The sequence below is a fragment of the Rhinolophus sinicus genome, chromosome 6, assembly GCF_057876585.1.
Source record: "Rhinolophus sinicus isolate RSI-liver-muscle chromosome 6, RSI-T2T, whole genome shotgun sequence".
Classification (NCBI taxonomy): Eukaryota; Metazoa; Chordata; class Mammalia; order Chiroptera; family Rhinolophidae; genus Rhinolophus; species Rhinolophus sinicus.
The window spans coordinates 37944972-37966346 of NC_142506.1; the positions used below are offsets into that span (position 1 = coordinate 37944972).

At 34.6% G+C, this 21375-nt stretch overlaps 1 protein-coding gene across 6 annotated transcripts in view; it reads right to left on the minus strand.

Moving 5' to 3' along the window:
- Positions 1-2804: 2804 nt before the first annotated feature.
- The window catches only part of TMEM67 (transmembrane protein 67), a 56634-nt gene continuing 38063 nt past the window's right edge, over positions 2805-21375 (minus strand). Inside the window, exons 17-28 of one of the 6 annotated variants that reach the window (XM_019718814.3) lie at positions 19157-19255; positions 18825-18911; positions 17604-17703; positions 17370-17509; positions 15433-15573; positions 12495-12575; positions 11867-11983; positions 8358-8474; positions 8149-8253; positions 7497-7599; positions 4586-4728; positions 2805-4124 (exon numbers count right to left, since the gene is read on the minus strand). In XM_019718814.3, coding sequence (XP_019574373.2) covers positions 4044-4124; positions 4586-4728; positions 7497-7599; positions 8149-8253; positions 8358-8474; positions 11867-11983; positions 12495-12575; positions 15433-15573; positions 17370-17509; positions 17604-17703; positions 18825-18911; positions 19157-19255 — 1314 coding nt within the window. In that variant the 3' untranslated portion in view covers positions 2805-4043. The remainder of the gene's footprint in view (positions 4125-4585; positions 4729-7496; positions 7600-8148; positions 8254-8357; positions 8475-11866; positions 11984-12494; positions 12576-15432; positions 15574-17369; positions 17510-17603; positions 17704-18824; positions 18912-19156; positions 19256-21375) is intronic. The other 5 variants (XM_088799054.1, XM_088799053.1, XM_088799055.1 and 2 more) reach the window with 5 other exon arrangements.

Consider the following 21375-nt stretch of genomic DNA (forward strand, 5'->3'; position numbering starts at 1 on the left):
GTACTATATTCCCTTTTACGAATGAGGAAATTTAGTCATAGGGAAATAAGTGACTTGCCCCAAGTCACCCTACTATAAAGTATTGGGGCCAGGACTCGAACACTGGCAGTCTGGTCCAAGTTCTGTGTTCTCAACTGCTACTCTTTGCTGCTTCTTACAGGAAATGCAGCCAGACAATGGGGTCGGTTGGTGGGGAGCACCAGTCTCCTAATTCATGGACCATCGATTATTCCAAAGCAATTTGACTGTGGATGATTCCTCTTGCCCCTCTGTCCATTCACCCCTCTTTGGGGTGCTGAAGTATTTATTTGAAGGTAGGTTGGTAAACTTAGCTTAAACTCTCCATATACTGTGACTTGATGTAAAAACCTTTCTTGATAGTTTCTTTTCCAACCTCATCTTCCTCCTAAACCCTCAAATGTCCTGTTCTGTTCTGTGAGAGGCAGTCAAGTGGGGCCACAAAAAGAGACACAGGAGAGGCTCAGAGAAACAAACTTTATTATAACCACAGACCCTAGAAACAGGAGGCACGATGCCACTCAGGTACCCACACCACAAAATCACCTGCAGAAGCACCAGTGTTGGTCAGGAAGCAGAGGGACAGGAGTGAAGGAAGAGTCTAGGCCATGGCGGTAGTTTCTGCATTTTTGCAGAAAAGGCAAAGCAGGACAGAGTGAACAGTTTAGGACTGGCTGTCTTGAATAATTACAGCAGGCTCTAAGCTATAGGACTGGTCCCTACTTGCCTGGTACCTGGTCCTGAGATGATTAAGGCAGAGGAATATTGCTTCCTGGAGTGTATGCGCCAGATAGAACAGGTATGGATCTGGATTGGTTAGTCTGCATATTAAAGGCTCTTCACTAATTTTAAGAACTGGCTAGTCTCAATAGGGCAGTCCCTCCCCAGTCAGAAAAAAAAAAATTAAGATGTGAAAACATTATAATATACAAAAAATTTTAAAAACCATAAACAATACATGTATTCTGTATTCCAAGTACCTGTGATACCCCACTGCCATGTGCTTTATCTCAGAGCATATGCTATTTATTGCTTTAATTGCACTTGTCTTGTTTATCTTCAAATCTTATATCAAGTACCAGTTTTCTCAGGCCAAAGCCTTGATGACCGCAGATGCAGTTAAGAGCTATTCCCATATCACACCCTGGTGGCTGTAGCACTTTTCAGATTGCTATAATTATTGGTTAATGTATCTGTTTCTTCTACTAACTGTAAGACCCTTCTGAGGGACTGGGGATTGGGAAGAGGTAGAAGTATTGTTTGAAAGAATAAGTGAATAAGCGAATGAATAAGTCAATGAGTGAATGAAACTCTCCCTACCAAAGACAATATTCCATTCTCTTCCTTTTTTTTTCTAATCAGTACCATGAACCACATCTACAACATGGTGTGATGGCAGCTCCTTCTTGCCTCCTTTCACCCACAGCTGTGACTTCTCCCAGGGCCCCTTTTAAAAGGGTGAGCCTGGAGAGGCTGAAGTAAAAGGCTCAGAATTTTCATTGGTCAGCTATTGGTATCAGTAATCTGAGTTTTAGTATCACAGAATTAATTTACTAGCAAAACAGAAAATATATTTGGAGGCAGAAATTTAAACTAAAAATTAAGAATTCTAGTGTTCACAGTTTAGTCACTGTTGTAAGTCTACCTTAAGGAATTAATCCTAACAAGTGGTAAGCAAAAGCTATTATTTCCATTGTAGAGATGCAGAATGAAGCTCAAAAATGCCAAATGACTTGGTTTAAGGTTCCAAAGCTAATAAGTGGCAGGGGCAAAATTCTAATTTGAATCCAGGGTTTCTACTAAATCTGGAGCATTTTCATTAAGCCACACTGCTTGACTTACATTTATTTCCCCTCAGCTTTTATTTACAGACAACAAAAAAGATGCATATTTCATGTTTGCAAGCACTGAGTTAATGGTCATTTTGAATGCTTCTCAATCCAGGTAACCAGCAGAGCCTTCTCAAAATGCAGTTCGTTAGCACAGCAGTACGAGACAAGCAAGCAAATATAAACATCTCATTAACAGAGAAGCTGATGTGTAGAATTATTTTAGGGGCCTATGCATTTCTAAGGAGGATACAAAGCACACAGCAGCTTGTAAAGAACCTCTAGGTGTACCTAGAGTTAAATGATGAAGAGGCTTACCAAATGTTTCTAAGTAATGAGTAATATCAGGGATACAAGATACAAAGTATAGTGAGTTGGTGCTACAGATATAGACAAAAAATTATAAATCTAGTGGAAAATGAGGCATGTAATCATAAAATTTAAATTAAGGCAATGTGAACAAAGGAGTCAATAGTGTATGAAAAGCTGAACACATTTTTACATATCTAATGAAAATAGAAAGTAATATCGTATAAAACTAGTGTAGAATGATTTTTTAAAATGTCTTTTCTGTTTCAATTTATTTATCAGCAGGTGAGTCCACTGATCCTATTGTTTGAAATTTCCATTGAAAAACATTCACACTAATATTAACTTCTTATATGTGGAACAAGAATTGAATTTCTTTCATATGCTTCTATGCAGGTGGTTTTAAAAATCCATGCTGGTATACTTATTTATCTCTGCAGCTTTTATAAAGGCATTCCTGTTCTATGAACCTTCAGAAACTGAAGTTTGAAATACCTGACTTATTAGCCCTCTCTCTTTCTCCTCAGTCATCCTCAAGATTCAAGGAAATGTGTTAAGGATTCAACTTTGGCTGGGGATCTCTGCCTCCATATGCTGTGATCTATTCCTAAGTGTTATTTCATGAAAGATCATTAACGAAACAGGAAACAGAAACATCAAATGTTTTATTCTACATTTTTAATTCAAAAATATAAACAATATTTACATAGCATTACATATGAGTATTTACATAGCATTACATAGAGGCAGTAAGAAATGTCAGTTTGGGGGTTAATGATCATTATACTTAACATGTTGCGTACAGCGGGGTTTAAATCCCTCGTGAAGATTCTCGTGATCCGTACGCAACGTGTTAAAATATATAATGTCTTTCAACTACATGGTATACAATGAAAAGGATTATTAAAGAGTATAATGAAGAAAAATGATATAATGAAAAATTATTAGCTATATGCTCAAAATTTACATTAAGTATATTCTGCATCCTAATATTTTTCCTTATTAAAAAAAAATACAAGCCTACTAACTTATTAAGCTTAAGTTTGCTTTCAATAAATCACCTTGTCAATGTAACATAAATTTAGTTTATTCATTATTTACAACCTTTAAATATAAGTAATAGAAGTGCAAAACTTTGATAATGCTCTTACAATGTTAAATAATTTAAAAACTATAAAGTTTAATCTATTAAGTATAAAAACTATATTGGGGAAAATATCACACATTATAGCTTAATAAAGGTAAACGACATTTCATGAAAAGAGTATATTGACCTAATAATACAGATATACAAAGAAATGAATATGTACCATTTTTTGAGATGCCTATTAATCCAATGGTGAATTAGTCCACTGCCAAACAGGGTGAGCAATTAAGATGAGGCAAATTGAGTCAGCAATATACAATTGTAAATTTCTAAGTAAACTGGAAAATATCTTTCAACATTTAATAAAGTATATAAAACAAGAAAATACTGAAGTGAAAAGTAGGCTTGAATTTGTAATCAAATAATTTTTTCAACGTGAGAAAATGTAGGCAAATCCCAGCTGAGAAAATAATCTACAGAGACGAATGATGGGGACTGTTTTATCATGAAAAAATGTTATGCTGAAAGCAACATTTAGGTTTTTTTTGCCCCATTGTCAGTGTTGTCTAATTTGAGTTGTCGAATTAAACACTATAATAGAAAACAATAGTTTCCATTGTATCACACATTATATACTCACAAAGCAAGTTATGTATCCACAGGTTATAAAAATAAATCTTTCTGTAGATTAAAAACAAATAAAATAATCTGTACTACAAATTTTAAAAAATATGGAAAAACTAACCTGATAATCATGACTTTTTTGGTCATGATTATATTATCTTTATCTATTCAATAAATTAAATCAAAAATCTTTGATCCACCAATGTTTTGGATGCCAAATTCTTCTGTCCTACTGTGTTACGGATAAATCTAAAAATCTGGGGAAAAAATTAAAACAATTCAGGATGAAAATCTATATATACAAAGAAAATTAAATATGCACATCAATTAAAATATCTAAATTAAACTAGCTGTGAGCTAGATCTTCAGTGCTTGCCTTTTTGTTATGTTAACATTTGGTGCAGAGGGTGAATACGACTCTAATTACTGCTCATATCTGGCATGCAGGAGATACACAATTTAAGTGCCTTCCTACTGGATTCCTTTCATGTTTGCTCAAGCAACTAACACCCTCCACAAGACCCCAATATTTTATTGGCCCTGAAGGAGAGTGGTGTTGGTTGAAATGTTATTTCTTTTTTGTGGTAGGGTTAATCATATTGTAAACCATTATAACTTCCTGGTAAAAGCTGACAGTTACTCTCTGCTACAAAAATAAATATCTGCCTAGTTTCAACATACTTTTTTGAAAGAAACCCAGGAAAAATTAAAACTTTACCTCTTGTTGTAGGTATGTAAGGAAGGCTGCTAAAATAAAATTTTGGCAAGCCAAATCCACAACACAGAAGAACAGCAGATCATAAATAAGAAGAGTGGCTTCGTTTCCGTAATACAGAACACTGCTGAAAGAATAACCTTCATCTATTTTTTAAAAAAGCAATTTATAAGATATAAATTAGACATTTAAAAATAGAATATACCTGTGATAAATTTCTGGTGATAAAACTTGGATATTTAAAAACAGCATAATAGAAACTAGTTACTATTTATAATACTTCAAGGCTTATAAAAAATAAAGGATATTAAAATTTGCTAATCTAAAAGGTTAGTCAAAGAACTCTGCTCATAAAATTCAGTTTTAACATTCGTACCAAGGGTTTGTAATTGCTAGTAATGTAAGTATATCATCAATACCTTTCAAAGATCAAGTAATGAATATCCTTTCTCTGTTTATATAACTAAAGGCTAAAGACGCTTAGAAAGATTCTCTAAGATCTAGTAAGTTAAAAAAGCAAAACAAAACCAGCAAGGACTAGAACAGTACATAGTATGCTATAATTTGTCTCTCCAATAGTACCCTAAGGTTATGCTCTGAGACCTCTCCTCACTTCGCATGGAAAGGGTTGTCGTTTTTGGAATGTGAACACCCTTTTAAGATCTCATAGAAGCTACAGACACTTTCGCCAGAGTGGGGAAAAACAAGTACAGTATACATATATGAATCTTGCACACGATTTCAGGGAGGTTCAGAGAACCACTGAAGCTGCCCATGGACACCCAGTTAGGAACTCCTCCTTTATACAAGGGGACCTCTGGCATGCTGGTAATGTTCTTTATTGATCAGGGTGCTAGTTTATAGGGATAGCTTCAGTTTATGAAAATTCTCTGACCTTTATGCTATATCCATACAAAATATGGAGATATATATATATATATATATATATATATATATATATATATATATACACACACACACACACACACACACACACTTGTATACGTATTTTAAAAAATAAACAAGCCCTCTCTACATGCTCTTCCTGGGTGATCTTTCATTGCCATTGCTCCATCATTTGATGAGACTCTCCAGCTTATCTTACGCCTTTGCTTTCTCCTACGATCCAGTCTCCTATGTTTAATGCCTTATTGGACATCTCTTCCTAAATGTCCCAAAGGTACCTCAGACACAACATATTCAATTCATCTAAATTCATCTGCTTTTCCTCACAACCTGGTCTTCCACCTGCACTCCCGTTGTTAAAGGTACCACCACCAACCACATAGTCACACAAGCTGAAAATCTGGATAGTTTTTGACTATTTTTTCCTCTTCTGGTCTTTTTTTCCTTAACAACTGTGGCATTAAATGTAATCTTTCTTCTCTTTATCCCCATTACTGCTGCCTTAGCTCATATTCTCATCATCTCTATATAAAGATGAAGATTATGACTATAGTATTATTAGAAACAGTAATAACATCACTTTACTGGGCGCCTACCCATGCCAGGTACTGGTACATACCAGGTTCTTTATACATGATAACACATGTATAAACACAACGACCTTTAGAGTGTTGTGCTTAATTTTACAGAGAGGACATTCAAGTTCAGAAAGTGTAAACAACTTTCTCAAGTTTACAACACTAGAAGTTGGATTTTGAATCCAAGACCAGAAGGCTCTCAAAGCTATATTGCTATGTTTTTACCTTAACCTATTCACTACTGCCAGAGCAATTCTTCCAATTTACAAACCAGATCTGCTTAGGACTTTTTGATGACATCCATATTCATTAACAGTAGTTTCCAAATTGTTTTAATCATGTATCTCTATTAGTATAAAATATTGAGCATACATCCCACAATAGGCATATTTTATCATTACTGTATATATAAATCTTTAAAAATATAAATTAAAAATGATGGAATTGCAATATACAAATAGACATTTAATATTTTCTTCTCATACCTCCATGGATCAAGCTGCACACCTCTTGTGGGACAAAAATTTTAAAAAAAAAACCTTTTTTTTCAACAACTGCTTTATGGTATAATGTAAAACTCCTTAGGGTATCAGACAAAGATTTTGGGATTGGGTCTCTGCCCTCTTTCTCTTTCAAGCACTCTATTTCACTGTGTCCCACTTCATCAAGGTTTCAATCATGAAGTTTCTAAGTGCATAATGCCCTTTTTCTCTTCTGCACCAATGTCTCTGCTTCTTCCCTTCACCCTTCTGTTTGATAACTGCAACTTGTTTTTAAGTTCAAACATCTCCATGTTGCCTCTCTGGCTTTACCCTGTGTCTGGTTAGATTTTCTCCTTTTCTCTCTGTACCCACTATAAGCTGTGCCGGTGCAGATATTTCCCCCAGCATCTCTCCACTCTCCCATTCACATGCCTACCTTCCACAGTCTACTAAACAAGATGCTCAAGAGAGACCATTACTCTGTGTATTCCAGGACTGGCACAACATGTAGCACTCAATAACGCATGGGTAAGTGATATACAGGCCAGGACACTGGTTACATCATTTCCACTCTTACCGAGCCATACAATAGCTTATCAGTCACATTAAAAGTGACACATACAGTACCATTTTAGTGATAAGAAACCATGTTTAGTCACTATTCCCATCAAAGATAGCTGTGATTTTTAAGAATTTGGATAAAATAAAAAATTAAATCTTAAAAATTAATTATAAATGTTGTTCTTGTTCAATGTTTAAATGTTTCTTGCTACATGAGAATAAAATGGAACACAGAAAACTATAGTTCCACGAAGTTAACTAAGTTCATTATGTTTCTTCTGTTTTCATATAAAATTACAAAAGAAAAAGAAAAATTAATAACTACAAGCACTTTTTTTCAAAGTTTGAAAACAGTAATCAAGTTCAGCACAGGCATTTGAAGGATACCATTGTAAAAGATGCTTTTTTCCATTGGTTCCATGAATTCCACTCCAAGAATTCTTTCAAGAAGCAATTTATCTTTTATAAAGTAGTCCATTTCCTTATGAACCTAATATAAAAAGCCAGATTCATTTCAAAAATAATAGTGAAATAAATGTTTCCCAATTTTTGTAAAATCACAAGAAGAGAAAACAAAAAATGAATAGCACACAAAGAAAATCTGTTCTTCAAAAAGACAATTTACTACACTGGGCTTTATAGTACTACACTGGGCTCTTTAGGAATATTTTGTTTTAAATGCCCTTAGTAATGTTTGGGGCTAGATATACTGAAAATCAACTTAGAACAGGTTTTTCAGGTATACAACTATAGCATATTTCTATAATGAATAATACAGTAATATTTTGGTAACTGGCTAACAAGATTCCAGTACAGACATATTTTAAGGTATCACTAACCAGCTAATAATAGACATGTAAAATCTCATTTTATTCTTTCACAACCTAATTCACAGTATTAATTCTGACAGCAAAAAAAGCAGGGGAGGAGGGTTTCCTAAGTCCACTGACTTGGTTGACTGAAGAAATAACTCACATTCCTGGTTAATTTTTTAAAAACTGCATTTGATTAGCTTAAATATAAACGCTGACATACATACATGATCGATGAAAGAGCCAAGAAATTTATTCATAGTATGATATGCTTTTATACTCTGCTCAAAAGTACTTGCTGATGAACTCAATAGTCTAGCAGGGCCATTTTTCTAATGTGAAAAAGAGACAAAAATAAATGCAACATGCCTTACAGTCTTGGTATTTAAATAACATGAAATATTGGCAAAATATATCTTAACTACTTTATACCAACCCTTGTTAGTGTCTCATGAATTCTGTCATAGTGCTGTCTCATCTGGTCAGAAATTGCAATCTGAAAAGTCTGACCCTCTGTGTTGGGTACCAAACCTCTCTGGCTACATAAATTTTCCTGAAAATTTAAAGGATTTAAATTAAGATCAAGATTATGAAAATTTCGCCTGTTTCAACAAGAAAATGAAACACTTTTTATTTTAGTTGGTATCACATATTACAAAATTCAGAAGCCAACTGAAATTTTACTGAAACTATATTTGAGACAAAGAGATTTTAACATTATCCAAGGTCCCCACTCTCTAGATTTTACTGAGTTCTATTTTGTTATACTCCCTTACAGGTCTCTATATCATCTCCTTTACTGTCCAACTTGTTAAATAATCCATACTAAATTCATTGTATATTGATATTCTTAAGTTTCTTTGATTAACTTTATTGCTTTTTAATGCATGCCAAGTAGTCTTAGAATGAACTACTTTTATAAATACAAATGGTCCTTTTTGTTTTCTAAACACTTTTAAAACACTTCTTTTCTTTTTTTTTTAATATTACATTATTATTATTATTTTTATTAGTTTCAGGTGCACAAGACAAAGCAAAACTTAGACGTTTATCATTTATATCCCTCACACTGTGTGAACCCCTCTCCCCCCATCCACTATCCCTCTGTACGTTCCCCAAATTAATTTTCAAAACCCCGTGGCCATCTTGTGGTTACCGACTATTTTCTAAACCTCTCACCTTCCCCTTATCCCCACCCCCCCGCCCCTCTAGCAACCCTCAGTTTTTCCTCCATGTTTCCAAAACTGTCTCTGATTAGTTCATTCACTTATTCTTTTCTTTAGATTCTGCATATAAGTGAGATCATATGGTATTTGTCTTTCTCTGTCTGACTTATGTCACTTAACATAATGTTCTCTAGGTCCATCCATGTTGTTGCAAATGGTAAGACACTTCTTTAATTCCAATACATGACCCAACAGTTAATGTCATGAATCAGATATCCATTTCAGGTCTCCTTGACATGACTTGCCTGACTCCTGACAACCACAAACATAAACTTTTGTCCTATCCCACCACCTCGCCAATTACCACTGATGCTTCAAGGTCAGCTCAAGTCCACCTGCCTCCATTATCTTGCCTTTATTTGCCTACTCTAGAGCTTAATATTCTCCTTCGTCTAAACTTAATCTGCAAGCATAACATAACACTTGGTTTTCTACAGTCTTAAAGGAAATCTACACGTAATAAATGTCTGTTTTTTAAAAAAATGTGTCTCCTTCCCCACCCCCCAATTAAACACATGCTACTGCAAAGAATTTATAAAGTATGAAAAGGCACAAAAAAAGAAAAGAAAAAAAAATCATCTATAATCTCAACACCCAGAGATACAGGTATTTGAAAGTATTTTATCTCTAGTCCTTTGTCTAGGCATATACATATAGACGGCATAAAATTGGGATCATACCGATTTCTTTTTCACTTAACATTATATTATATCCTGAGTAACTCTCCATGTCATTAAATATTCTATATAACATAATTTTTAATGTCTACCTTTTACTGTACTGGTAAACCAATTTATTTAATATTCTCTTTTTTACATGTGCTTTTGCCCTTATAAATAACCCCTGTGATGAAGATCGTGAACCTAATTAGCTATTCACACTGCTAATTATTTTCTTGAGTTAGATTCATAGAATTGGTTGAGTCAAAGATAATAAACTTTTAACTTGGTATATATTGCCAAATGCTTTCAAGAAGGTTAATAAAAATGTATCCTGAGACAAGTAGTTTTATGGGTGCCCATTTCACCATGTCCGTGATGCTATAAAGTATTAGCTTTAAAAAAAAAGTTTGCTAATTTGAAGGGACAAAAATGTTATTTTTACATTCATTTCTTTGATTGTTTATGAGCTAAACAGTTTTTTGATGTTTATCGCTCTCATTTCTTATTTGTGTATTTTTAAAAATTTTTTGTCCTTTTTCCATTGAGGTTTTAACTTAGTGTTTACTTATCGATTTGTATGACTGTCAATAATATCATCAATATCTGTCATATTTACTGAATTTTACCCTAATTTGCCATGTCTCTTATTTATGACTATTGGGTATATAAATAAATATATATTAACAAAGTAATAATTCTATATTAATAAAGTAAAATCAATGAAAATTTCCTTTTTGATGCTTTTTATTCTTTATGATTAGAGTATCATCTCCCAATCTGAAATATGCTTTTCTAGGTTTTTATAGTTTCTTATTTTACATTCACTTTTCAATCCAGGTGTAATTTCTAGCACTTAATCAACTGATCCAGTTAAATGTGTTAAGTAAATCATCTGAGATGCCGTTATCATGTATTAAATTCTTTCAAGTCATAGTTATAGTCCTTTTATCAGTAAGTCCTCTTGGTTTTTTCTCTTAGGTATTTTTCTTTTTAAATTTTTTTCGTGGAAATTTTCTAATGTACATAGCAAGAGAAAAAGTAATCCCTCACCCAAGTTCAATAATTACTAACATTTCACCAATTTTATTTCATCTATCCTCTCAACTTTTCTTTTTTCTTTTAAAACAAACTCCAGATACCATGTCATTTCATTTGTAAATACTGCTGCATGTATCTCTAACAAGGTCTTAAAAAAAAAAATGCCATTTTCACACCTAACAAGATTAATCTTCTTTAATATAATTTAATATTTAGTCCATTAAATTTCCCAGATTTTCCCAAAGTTTTTTTTTTATACTTGGTTTGTTTGAATCAGGATCCAAAGTCCACATACTGTATTTGTTTTGTTTCTTAAGTCTCTCTTACTATCTAAGAGTTCTTCCACCACCCCTTTTTTTATTTTCATGCCTTTGATTTGTTGGAGACACTGGGTCATTTGTCCTGTGACATCTTACATTTTGGATCTGGCTAATCACTTCTGCTAGTATTAATTTGTATTCCCTCTATTTCCTGTAAATTAGTGGTAAGATCTAGAGGCTTGATTATATTCAGGTTCAATTTTTTTAGACAAGAATATTTCATGGGTGATATTATGTACTTCCTACTGTCATAACAGGGGGTAAAGAATGTCAGTTTTCTTAATTTTAATTGTAGTAAGATTGAGCCAGTGTGTTCAGATTATGTCAACCTGTCCTTCATTATAAGTTCCCTGCCCACTTTCACTTTTAGCATCCATTGATGATTGTAGCCTATATACATCAATCCATTAATCATTACAAAATGGTGATTTTCTAACTTAAAATTCCTTTTACTTTCTTCTATAAGGAAGAACTTTCCCTCATGAATTATTTGGATACTCTGAAATACAGTTCATATAGGAATTGAAGGGTGAAATTTGATCCTTTGCCTTTATCAATGTTCACGGCAATGAGTTGGTACCCTAGCAATTTTCAAAAGTAATCAATGAGGATTTTAAAAAATATTATTGCAAATCCTAGATTAAGAAAAGAGAACCTGTCTCTCAAAAATAAAAAGATGTAAAACACATTCATTCATACCGCTTCTCTTTTAAGATTCAGATTCATTTCTTCCATGTTAGTATCTGCATGCCCGTGTACTGATCTACCATGAATGTAATAACCAAAACATTTGTGGGATAACAGAAACACTGATATCTATAAAAAGATAAGGATAAGGAGCAATTAGCAACTCATCTGCAAAACAATAATTTTTTTTCTTAAAATTGGTTTCTTTCTTTCAAAATAATGAGTGTTGAATTCTTGGAAAATATATAGAGGATAATAAGATGGTAAAGGATAATGAGGTTATTTTTAAAAAGTAGATGGAAACCAGATTGAAGATATTTTCTAAGAAAGGAAGAAATAGGGCTGATATATGAAAACTTTTCAAGGACTCTCCGCTGAGTAAACTATTTGGTGGCATAAGAAATTTATAATTAAAAAACTACAAATAAAAAAGAAAAAACTAAGATAGTGAATATTAATTTGGAGCTCATTATAACTATCTCTGGAATTGACAACCAGTGAAAATTAGACTAAATATACAATTATACCAATTTTAAAAATACCAATACTAAAAATCCAATTTTAAAGCCTTTCTTAATGTACTCATGACCTTTAAAAAGGGAACAATAACAGTTGCAAGATAAAGTCAGAAAGTACTTACATTGCTCATACAGCATAAATCAACAAACTGTCGAATTTTATCTTCTATAAATCTCTCATAAAAGACAGCAAAGAACACAATCTGAAACATTAAGCCAAATTCATGCTTATTAGCTTATAGGATTTAATTTTCTTTTATAGCTGCAGTGTAGTATCTTAAGACAAAAGAAGTTCCAACCAAGGACACAATGGCCTCTAATTGTCCCTATGGGATAAAATGCTACGTACCATTTGATTCTTCTGTGAAAAGAAGAAGGTTTTGGAACTGTGTTAAGATTCAATGAGGGAGCTTATATTGAATTTTAAAACTTTTTCTGTGTCATTAAAACAAGATAGGCCAAACATGGGTGAAGAAAGAAAGGGGCTTTTAACATTTAGGATAAACCATTGTATTAATGGCCAGATTTATGTCTGGTTCCGCAATTCTGCCCATCTCCTAAATTCCAAACGCTATTTGACAAGTTGCTGTTTTCAAATTAATCTTCTCTGACAGAGCAGCACATAAAAAGCATACTTGTATATCAAGTATTCTATTTCAACTACAGATGAATTAAATATTCATATGGAATGGTTTCAAGTGTTTTCTTAGATTTAATAACAATATACAAAGGGAAATTTTATAAATAAGAAGAGAAAAGTTTACACTGAAGTCCTTAGATGTGCTTCAGAGAAAGACAACATTTCCTAACTATACAATTTAAAGCCATCCCCACTGTCTCTGCCATCCCCCATTTCTAATTTCCACTCCCCTCACCTCCATTTACTTACTCTCATCTCCCTGTTGATGCCTTTCATAGCACTTGTCATAACTTGTAACTGGTTTGTGTTACAGCATATTCTTGAGCTCAGCACATAAAATGTACTCAGATATGTGAATGAATAAATAAAACAGCAGCTTATTTAAAACATTTTCCTAAATATTCTATGTATTTCTTAAATCCCTTTAAAGGTCATGAAAAACAGCAACATTCAAAGTTTAAAAATTAAAGGATACCAATTAAAAATTGATGAAGCTGGGTTTAGGGAAATAAAAGGCGTGAACAATGAAGCCTAACATCATGAGACTCAAGAAGAGTTTGTACAGACAAATTTATGGAACCATAACAGGTTAAGGGAACTCTTGAGGAATAAATACTGATAACCTGAGAAAGTGACCATAGAGAGAAATACCTTCCTATTAGAATGATAACAGAGTGAGGAACAAAGGAGGAGGTTAGATGGTGGTGCCTGCGACCACTGGTTGCTGCCCCAACAATCTTTTCCTCTTTCTCCTCAGTGACAGACCCTTTATTTGATTGGGCACACTGATGCCCAGCCGAAAGAGGACAATGCAAGTGAGGTGTGGCCATGTGACCAAGTTTTGGCAAAGGAGGTCTTGAATGGCACTTCTGAAATGGATCTTAAAGAGAGGGTGACCTCCTCTCCTCTGGCTCCTCACCACAACTCCATCAGCCATTATGGACCATGAGGTGACTTTAGAGATGGAAGTCCTGAGTGGCAGAGGAGAATAACAGGCTTCTGGGTCTGAAAGCAACCACCATTCTGGCCCTACACTGCCTACCTCTGCTCCTCTTTCTCATGGGTGAGATAAAATTCACTTTTATTACAGTCATTGTTATTTTGGGTTTTTCTTATTATACTCAAACATGAAAAGTTTCAGAGGGTATCCCTTTAAATTACCCTACATCCAATGAATCTGATCTATTCACAAAAATTTACATTGGTATATGTACAAAATAAAATATTTTCTATTATACTGATGATAAACATCAAACCCCATACTCTTGACCATGTCTTAAATCAAATTCAAATTTGTTTCTTTTCCTTTTCTGATTGTCAAATAATCCCTCATTAGCTCTATTCTCGTAACTTCAAGTTTAAATAAGTGTCATCAATTCAAAATAAATGCAAATATAAGAGTATATTCTTAGGTCACAGAATGCCACCTGGATCCAATTCTGTAGGAATTTGGGGATTTCAATTCCAAAAGATCTTTAAAAATAAGCTATTTTTAAAGGCAGATATTTGTTTCTCAGAAGTTTAACCTGGTCTTTGTTTCTAAGAAGTTTAACCATGTTCTAAGAAGTTTAACCTGGTCTTTCCAGAGGTACCATCTTCATTTGCTTATTTAAAAGTTAAAGGAATTTTTAATCAAACAGAAAGGATCTTTCCATTCATGGGAGTGTCGGGAAGCAAGAGAAAGACAAGCAGATATCAGAGTTAAGTACTTTAGCTGCTACTTCTTTCTTCCTTTCATACATTTTTTTCTTTTTAAGCTTTAAAAAGATAAGGGAAGTAAGCCTAGAAAAGATCCTCTGCTAGAGCCATGGGACCTAAAGCTGAGAAGATTTTTAGTTTCAGCTATTTCAATAAACATTTCAAAGAAAATTTCAGAAGGGGTACTGGCAATTTGAGTGAGATTTAGTGATGTTTAAATGAATGTTAACTTATACTTCCAAAGAAAAGAAAATATAAAGGTAGCTTGGCCATCTTGTGGTTATACATAAACTAAATAGGGAGTCCATCCTATGACTAGAAAACTGCAGACTTTGAAAGACTTCAGAGACCCACTATTGATGAGAATGTGACCTCTGAAATCAGATTACCTGGGTTCCAACTGCAAATCTGCCAATCTCTAAATTGTATCACTTTAGGCAACTAATTAACCTTTCTGTGCTTCAGGGTCCTCATCTGTAAAATGAGGCTACTAATAGAACCTATCTCTGAAAATTAAGAAAGTTAACATATACAATCAATTAATTAACATAGTGCCTGGATTATAACACTATGTAGAATTAACTATTAGCTATTATTATTATTACTCTTATTGTCACCTTCTTTCTGCTACAGAAATCAGAATGTAATCAACGTTTGAGGATAATCAGTATGTAAACAGTTATAGAGAGGCAATGTTGCTTAAAAGTATAATCTCTTGTTACCTGTATAATTCCAATGACTAGCCAAAGAATAGTGGACACTGCATATCTCAAAATGCGGCTATAAGGAGCTATGTAGCTAGGTGGGCTTCTGGAAAGACTAGAGGATGAGTCCATTAATGCTAAGTTCTTGAATCCCACAACCTGGAGTACAAAGGGAAAATAATAATTTAAACGACATAAATGAGGAAAAGCTTTCTAGGTAGAAAATGAGATATTCCTCCTTATTCCTTACCTTAACAAATGAAAACATTCAAGTTCATACAAACAGTAGAAAATCTAGATGAAAATATCCAGTATTTTTCATTACAAAGTACTTAATACAAAATATTCTCTTCAATATGACTAAAGACCAAATATAACCTCATTATCATATATACTGACAAAGCTCAAAAATTTGTCAAAAGAATGAAAGTTTCTTCAATTAAACTATCAATTAAAAACCAGCATTTCGGGCCGGCCGGGTGGCTCAGGCGGTTAGAGCTCTGTGCTCCTAACTCCGAAGGCTGCCGGTTCAATTCCCACATGGGCCAGTGGGCTCTCAACCACAAGGTTGCCAGTTCAATTCCTCGACTCCCGCAAGGGATGGTGGGCAGCGCCCCCTGCAACTAAGATTGAACATGGCACCTTGAGCTGAGCTGCCGCTGAGCTCCCAGATGGCTCAGTTGGTTGGAGCACGTCTTCTCAACCACAAGGTTGCCGGCGCCCTCCACAACTAAGACTGAAAAGACAACAACTTGAAGCTGACCGGCACCCTCCACAACTAAGATTGGAAGGACATCTTAACTTGGAAAAAAGGCCTGGAAGTACACACTGTTCCCCAATAAAGTCCTGTTCCCCTTCCCCAATAAAATCTTAAAAAAAAAAAAAAAAAAAAACCCAGCATTTCATGAGTTTTTAACATATGCCAGGCACTATGCAGAATACTTTTTATGGTAAAGGAATCTATGACGACTGAATCCAGTGTTTTCCAAATGTACTTGACTATAAAACTTCTTTTTCATATAATGCCTTTCAAAGCTTTAAAAAAAACTCTACTATAAATGAAAATTTGAGATATCATTCATGTCTTACGGAAACACATACTCTCCTAGCTTTAAAAAAGGAAAGGAAAAAGGAGAGAAAGAAGGAAAAAGGAAGAAAAGCAGACATATGGACATGAGTTAACAATTCCTGAGAAAACCAGTAACCCATATAAACAGTTTCCATATTTCAATCCCATATTCAGTATTGAATTACTTCCTTTAAAATTTCAACCAGACCTATGATAACTATAAAGGGCATTTACGCATTCATTGTGTCTTGTTCAGCTGTAGCCCCAGCTCTTTACATAGAACACTGTTTATAGGTGTTCCATGATAATCTGTGGAAAATTTCAACTTTATAATAGTGGTTCTAATACAGGAATGAGAATAATAATCATGGAGGGAGGAGGCTTTTCAAAAATGCAGATTACCTGGGGGTCACCTCAGAGCTATTGAATCAAACATAATCTCTAGGGGTGAGGAGAGGCATAGGTATTTTGCAAAAGCTTCCCAGGGGAATCTGGTACAAACCACTAGTTTAAAAGCCCTTACCTAGTATAGTCGAATTCAATGAGAAAGAAAAATAAGAGTGGTGGTTGCCAGGGGCCGGGGAGAGGGGATGAAGGGGAATTGTTTAATGGGTAGAGTTTCAGTTTTGCAAGATGAAAAGAGTTCTAGAGATGGTTTGTATGACAATATGAATGTACTTAACACTACTGAACCATATACTTAAAAATGGTTAATATGGTAAATTTCATGCTATGTATATTTTACCATGATTTGACAAAAGCCACTCCTTTTTAATGCCTTGAACAATATTTTAACTCTTTTGCTGACATGAAAATTTAGCTGGAATTAAATTAACATTTATGAAGTTCCCATAAATTGCATACAATTACGTCAAATAGCTTATACCTCCAAAAGGAAGAGGACAGTAAGTACTTGAAAGAGTGGATTAATTTTTCTCACAGTCTGAATTTCATTCCATTCATTTGCTACAAAATATGTTCTCCATATGCTTACAGGAACTATAGCACTCCGTACACCACCCTCACCTAGTCAAGGAGATAAAATGAGTTAAAGGGTTTCATCTTCATTATTCTGCAAGGGTAGCAAAAGAATTTTGGTACAAATGGTTATTTCAGTTACCTTCAACAGCTTTAAGAACCTTTCCTTTAGGTCGCTCCCAATCGATAAAAAATATATCTATGGTAATCTGGGATATGAGCTTATGCAAAAATTGCAGAGCCTGAGAATGACAAACAAAACACCTAAAACATCTGCATTAAGCTTACTTATGAAAGCAATACTAATTCTTTAAGCAAATATACTGCAATCATAAAAAATATAATTTTCAAAAGTGATAAAGTTATAATACCATTAGGGAATCATTAAAAGCTTATCAAATAACATGGAATCACCAAATTTAGAGAATTTTTATACACATATTATTGCACCTTCCCTTCTTCCATCTTTGTGATAGGGATACAAAAAAAGGAGACATACTACCTCTACCTCGTATAGAGGCCTTACATAACTCTTTCCCAAGGTTTCCAAAATACACTTTGTTTTCTAGATCATCTGTCTTCTTTATAAGTAAAGATATTTTTCAAATGAAATTTGTTTGTTGTAATTGAAGTTTTAAAATGCTTTCACAATCTTTTTTTCCTATTTCTGGTATTGAGATTTCTGATTTAAAAATGTGTTATTGAAACACATCTTTTTCATTTACAGAAGTAATACGTTTAAACTGAGGCAGTCTTCCTAGTAGATTCATTATTAATCAAATAAAGGATAAAAATCTAAGTGTGGGATGATTCCTCTCTTCCAGAAACTCACAGATCAGTGGTAAAAGCAGTTAATAATCAAAATACAATTGACTGAGATCTACCACCACAAAGGCATTTAAACAGCTTCACAAACATTGAAAGAACAATGACGTAGGGAGAGGGATTGCTATGGGAAGAGGAGGAAAGGAATATGGAAACAGAAAAAATAAATTCTAAGATTTCAGCAGTTTATCCAGGGTAGTACCTTCTACTCTCAATTAACGGAAACAGAATTCATGACTGAAGATATTTTGTCCTGTTGTAAATGCATTATCAGACTTTAAATAAGAAATATCATTTTATCAAATTAGTTATAACTCATATTAATTCAAACATATTCACAGCTTCTTAGGAAAAATTACTTAAGCCAGATTTTCAGAATGAGCTATTATAAATAAAAATAGACTTCCTATGTAAAATAGAATAATTCATGCTTTATTTCAAAATCAAACTAAATTTTACACCAAAGATTTTGAAAGCACTTTAAAGACAAGTTTATTAGCAGGCCTTTAAATACGTTAACCTGTCCTTTGAAACTTACCTTCAGAGAAAAAGCACATGCCACATAAGTAACAAAACGATTTTCCTGAGCTGGCATTGGTAGCAACACAGAGACAGACTTCTGTGCCTATGACAAAAATTACATGGTTAAATATGACCATACAAGATTTTTACTGAGCACAATTTATAACCCAAAGGAAGCATAAAAGAGGAAGGTGGTAATTTTCTCAGTAAACATAGCACAATCAGGGAATGGTGAATTTAAAATTTGCTTCAATCAGAAATACCCCAAATAAAAACAGTTCCTTTAGAAAGAGTGCTTACCTGTTATTCAGGTATTGGCATTCAGGTTAAAATCAGAAACTCACTTACTTTGAAGAAAATAAGCCAATAAAGACCTGTTCCCACAGTGGTGATAAAGAAAACATTGGCCAGATCGCCAGCATAGTATACCAAGAATTTCGTAACTGTCTGTAATTTAAAAAGAGAATTACAGCTGTGATAGTCTCAGTATATTTATACTATTAGTTTAAATAACATATTATCTACCAGTTTCTCAAGCTTGAAGCCTTGTTTCATGTATCCATGGATCAGTTAGAAAGACCAACTGTGGCCACCTCCTGGATTCTTTTGGTCCTTACCTTTTGGTTCATTCACAATAGCCTCTATCTTATTCAACCCTTCTCATCTTTCACCATCTAAGAATATTAGAACTGCTTCCTAATTTTCTTAGGTTGGAACTCTTCTCCCCAGTCTATCCTCCATACTATCACCAGAGTTAGCTTTCTAAAATGTAAATTGCATTGTGTCACTCTCCTTCCTAAAAATGTACAGTGACTCACTAAAATATAAATTCCTGACCCATAAGGTCCTTCACAACATAGACCAAAATTAACTTTTTTAGCTTCATCTGCCAGTTCCAACCACTTGATTAACTACCCCTCACTTTCAGTGATTAACCACTTTCGATGATTAACCACTCCTCACTCTCATCTCAAATATTTTGTGGAATGAAATGGGCATTGTTTCATCAAATATTCTTCCCTTCTTCTGTTTGGCACACTTGTGAGCTCTGAGGGCAGAGACCATGTCTGTCTTTGCTCACTATCACATCCCCTAGCACCTGGTAGAGTATCTGGCACTCAGACAATATGCTCTTAGTGAGAATGCACAGATAACCCCGCTTAAAGTTCACATCTCTGGGAAACCTTTCTTAACTATACAAACAGCAAATCAACCCCTTCTCTGATTCGTCAGCACATTACCTTTGCAGTCAGGAAGATATCCCAGCACAAACAAGTTACTATGTTACCTTTGTCATGTTCTTAATCAGCTAAATGAAAATACAAGGTGTGATCAAACAATACGGTAAATGTTCAGATGAAAAAAATATATTACAGTAAAAGACAGATTGCCATTAATCCCCCTCAATATATTCCCCCTTGCTTCAAACACACCTATCCCATCATTCTTGCCACTTTGTAAAGCAGTTCTGGAAGTCCTCTTTCATGAGTGTCTTTAGTTGCGCTGTTGTGGCTGCCTCGATGTCCTGAATCTATTCAAAATGTTTACCTTTCACGGTCATTTTGATTTTGGGGAAGAGCCAGAAGTTGCACGGTGCCAGATCTGGTGAATAAGGTGGATGAGGACACACTGTAATGTTTTTGACAGAATTGCCATACCAGAAGCAATGTGTAACATGGAGTGTTGTCATGATGGAGGATGATTTGCGTCACACTTTAAAACACGCTTTCTCTCAATAGTAGCTTACACCCAACTGACTGCGCTGAACAAGTTGAAACTTGTCACATTGATACTAAGGTTCGAAACACTGCTTCTCGTATTGAGGATCCCTGCCTTTCTGTTGGATGGCACTCAGCAACAGCATTCACCACATTTTGTGATCACAATGGAAAGGCTCTGTGTCACACATCACTTCTGGTACAGCAATTTCTGTCAAATAAAAACATTACGGTGTGGGTCGGCCGGATGACTCAGTTGGTTAGAGCGTGAGCTCTGAACAACAGGGTTGATGGTTCGATTCCCACATGGGCCAGTGAGCTGTGCCCTCCACAACTAGATTGAAGACAACGAGCTGCTACTGAGCTTCCGGAGGGGCAGCTGGATGGCTCAGATGGTTAGAGCGTGAACTCTCAACAACAAGGTTGCCAGTTCAATTCCCTTCCCACATGGGATGGTGGGCTGTGCCCCCTGCAACTAAAGATTGAAAATGGTGACTAGACTTGGAGCTGACCTGTGCCCTCCACAACTAGATTGAAGGAGAACGACTTGGAGCTGATGGGTCCTGGAGAAACACACTGCTCCCCAATATTCCCCAATTAAACACACACACACACACAAACCCCAAACAACAACAACAACAAAAACATTACAGTGTGTCCTCATCCACCTTATTCACGAGATCTGGTACTGTGCAACTTCTGGCTCTTCCCCAAAGTCAAAATGACTGAAACGGAAACGTTTTGAATAGATTCAAGATATAAAGGCAAGACACAACAATGCAACTAAAAACACTCATGAAAAAGGACTTCTAGAACACTTCAGAAAGTGGCAAGAATGATGGGATAAGA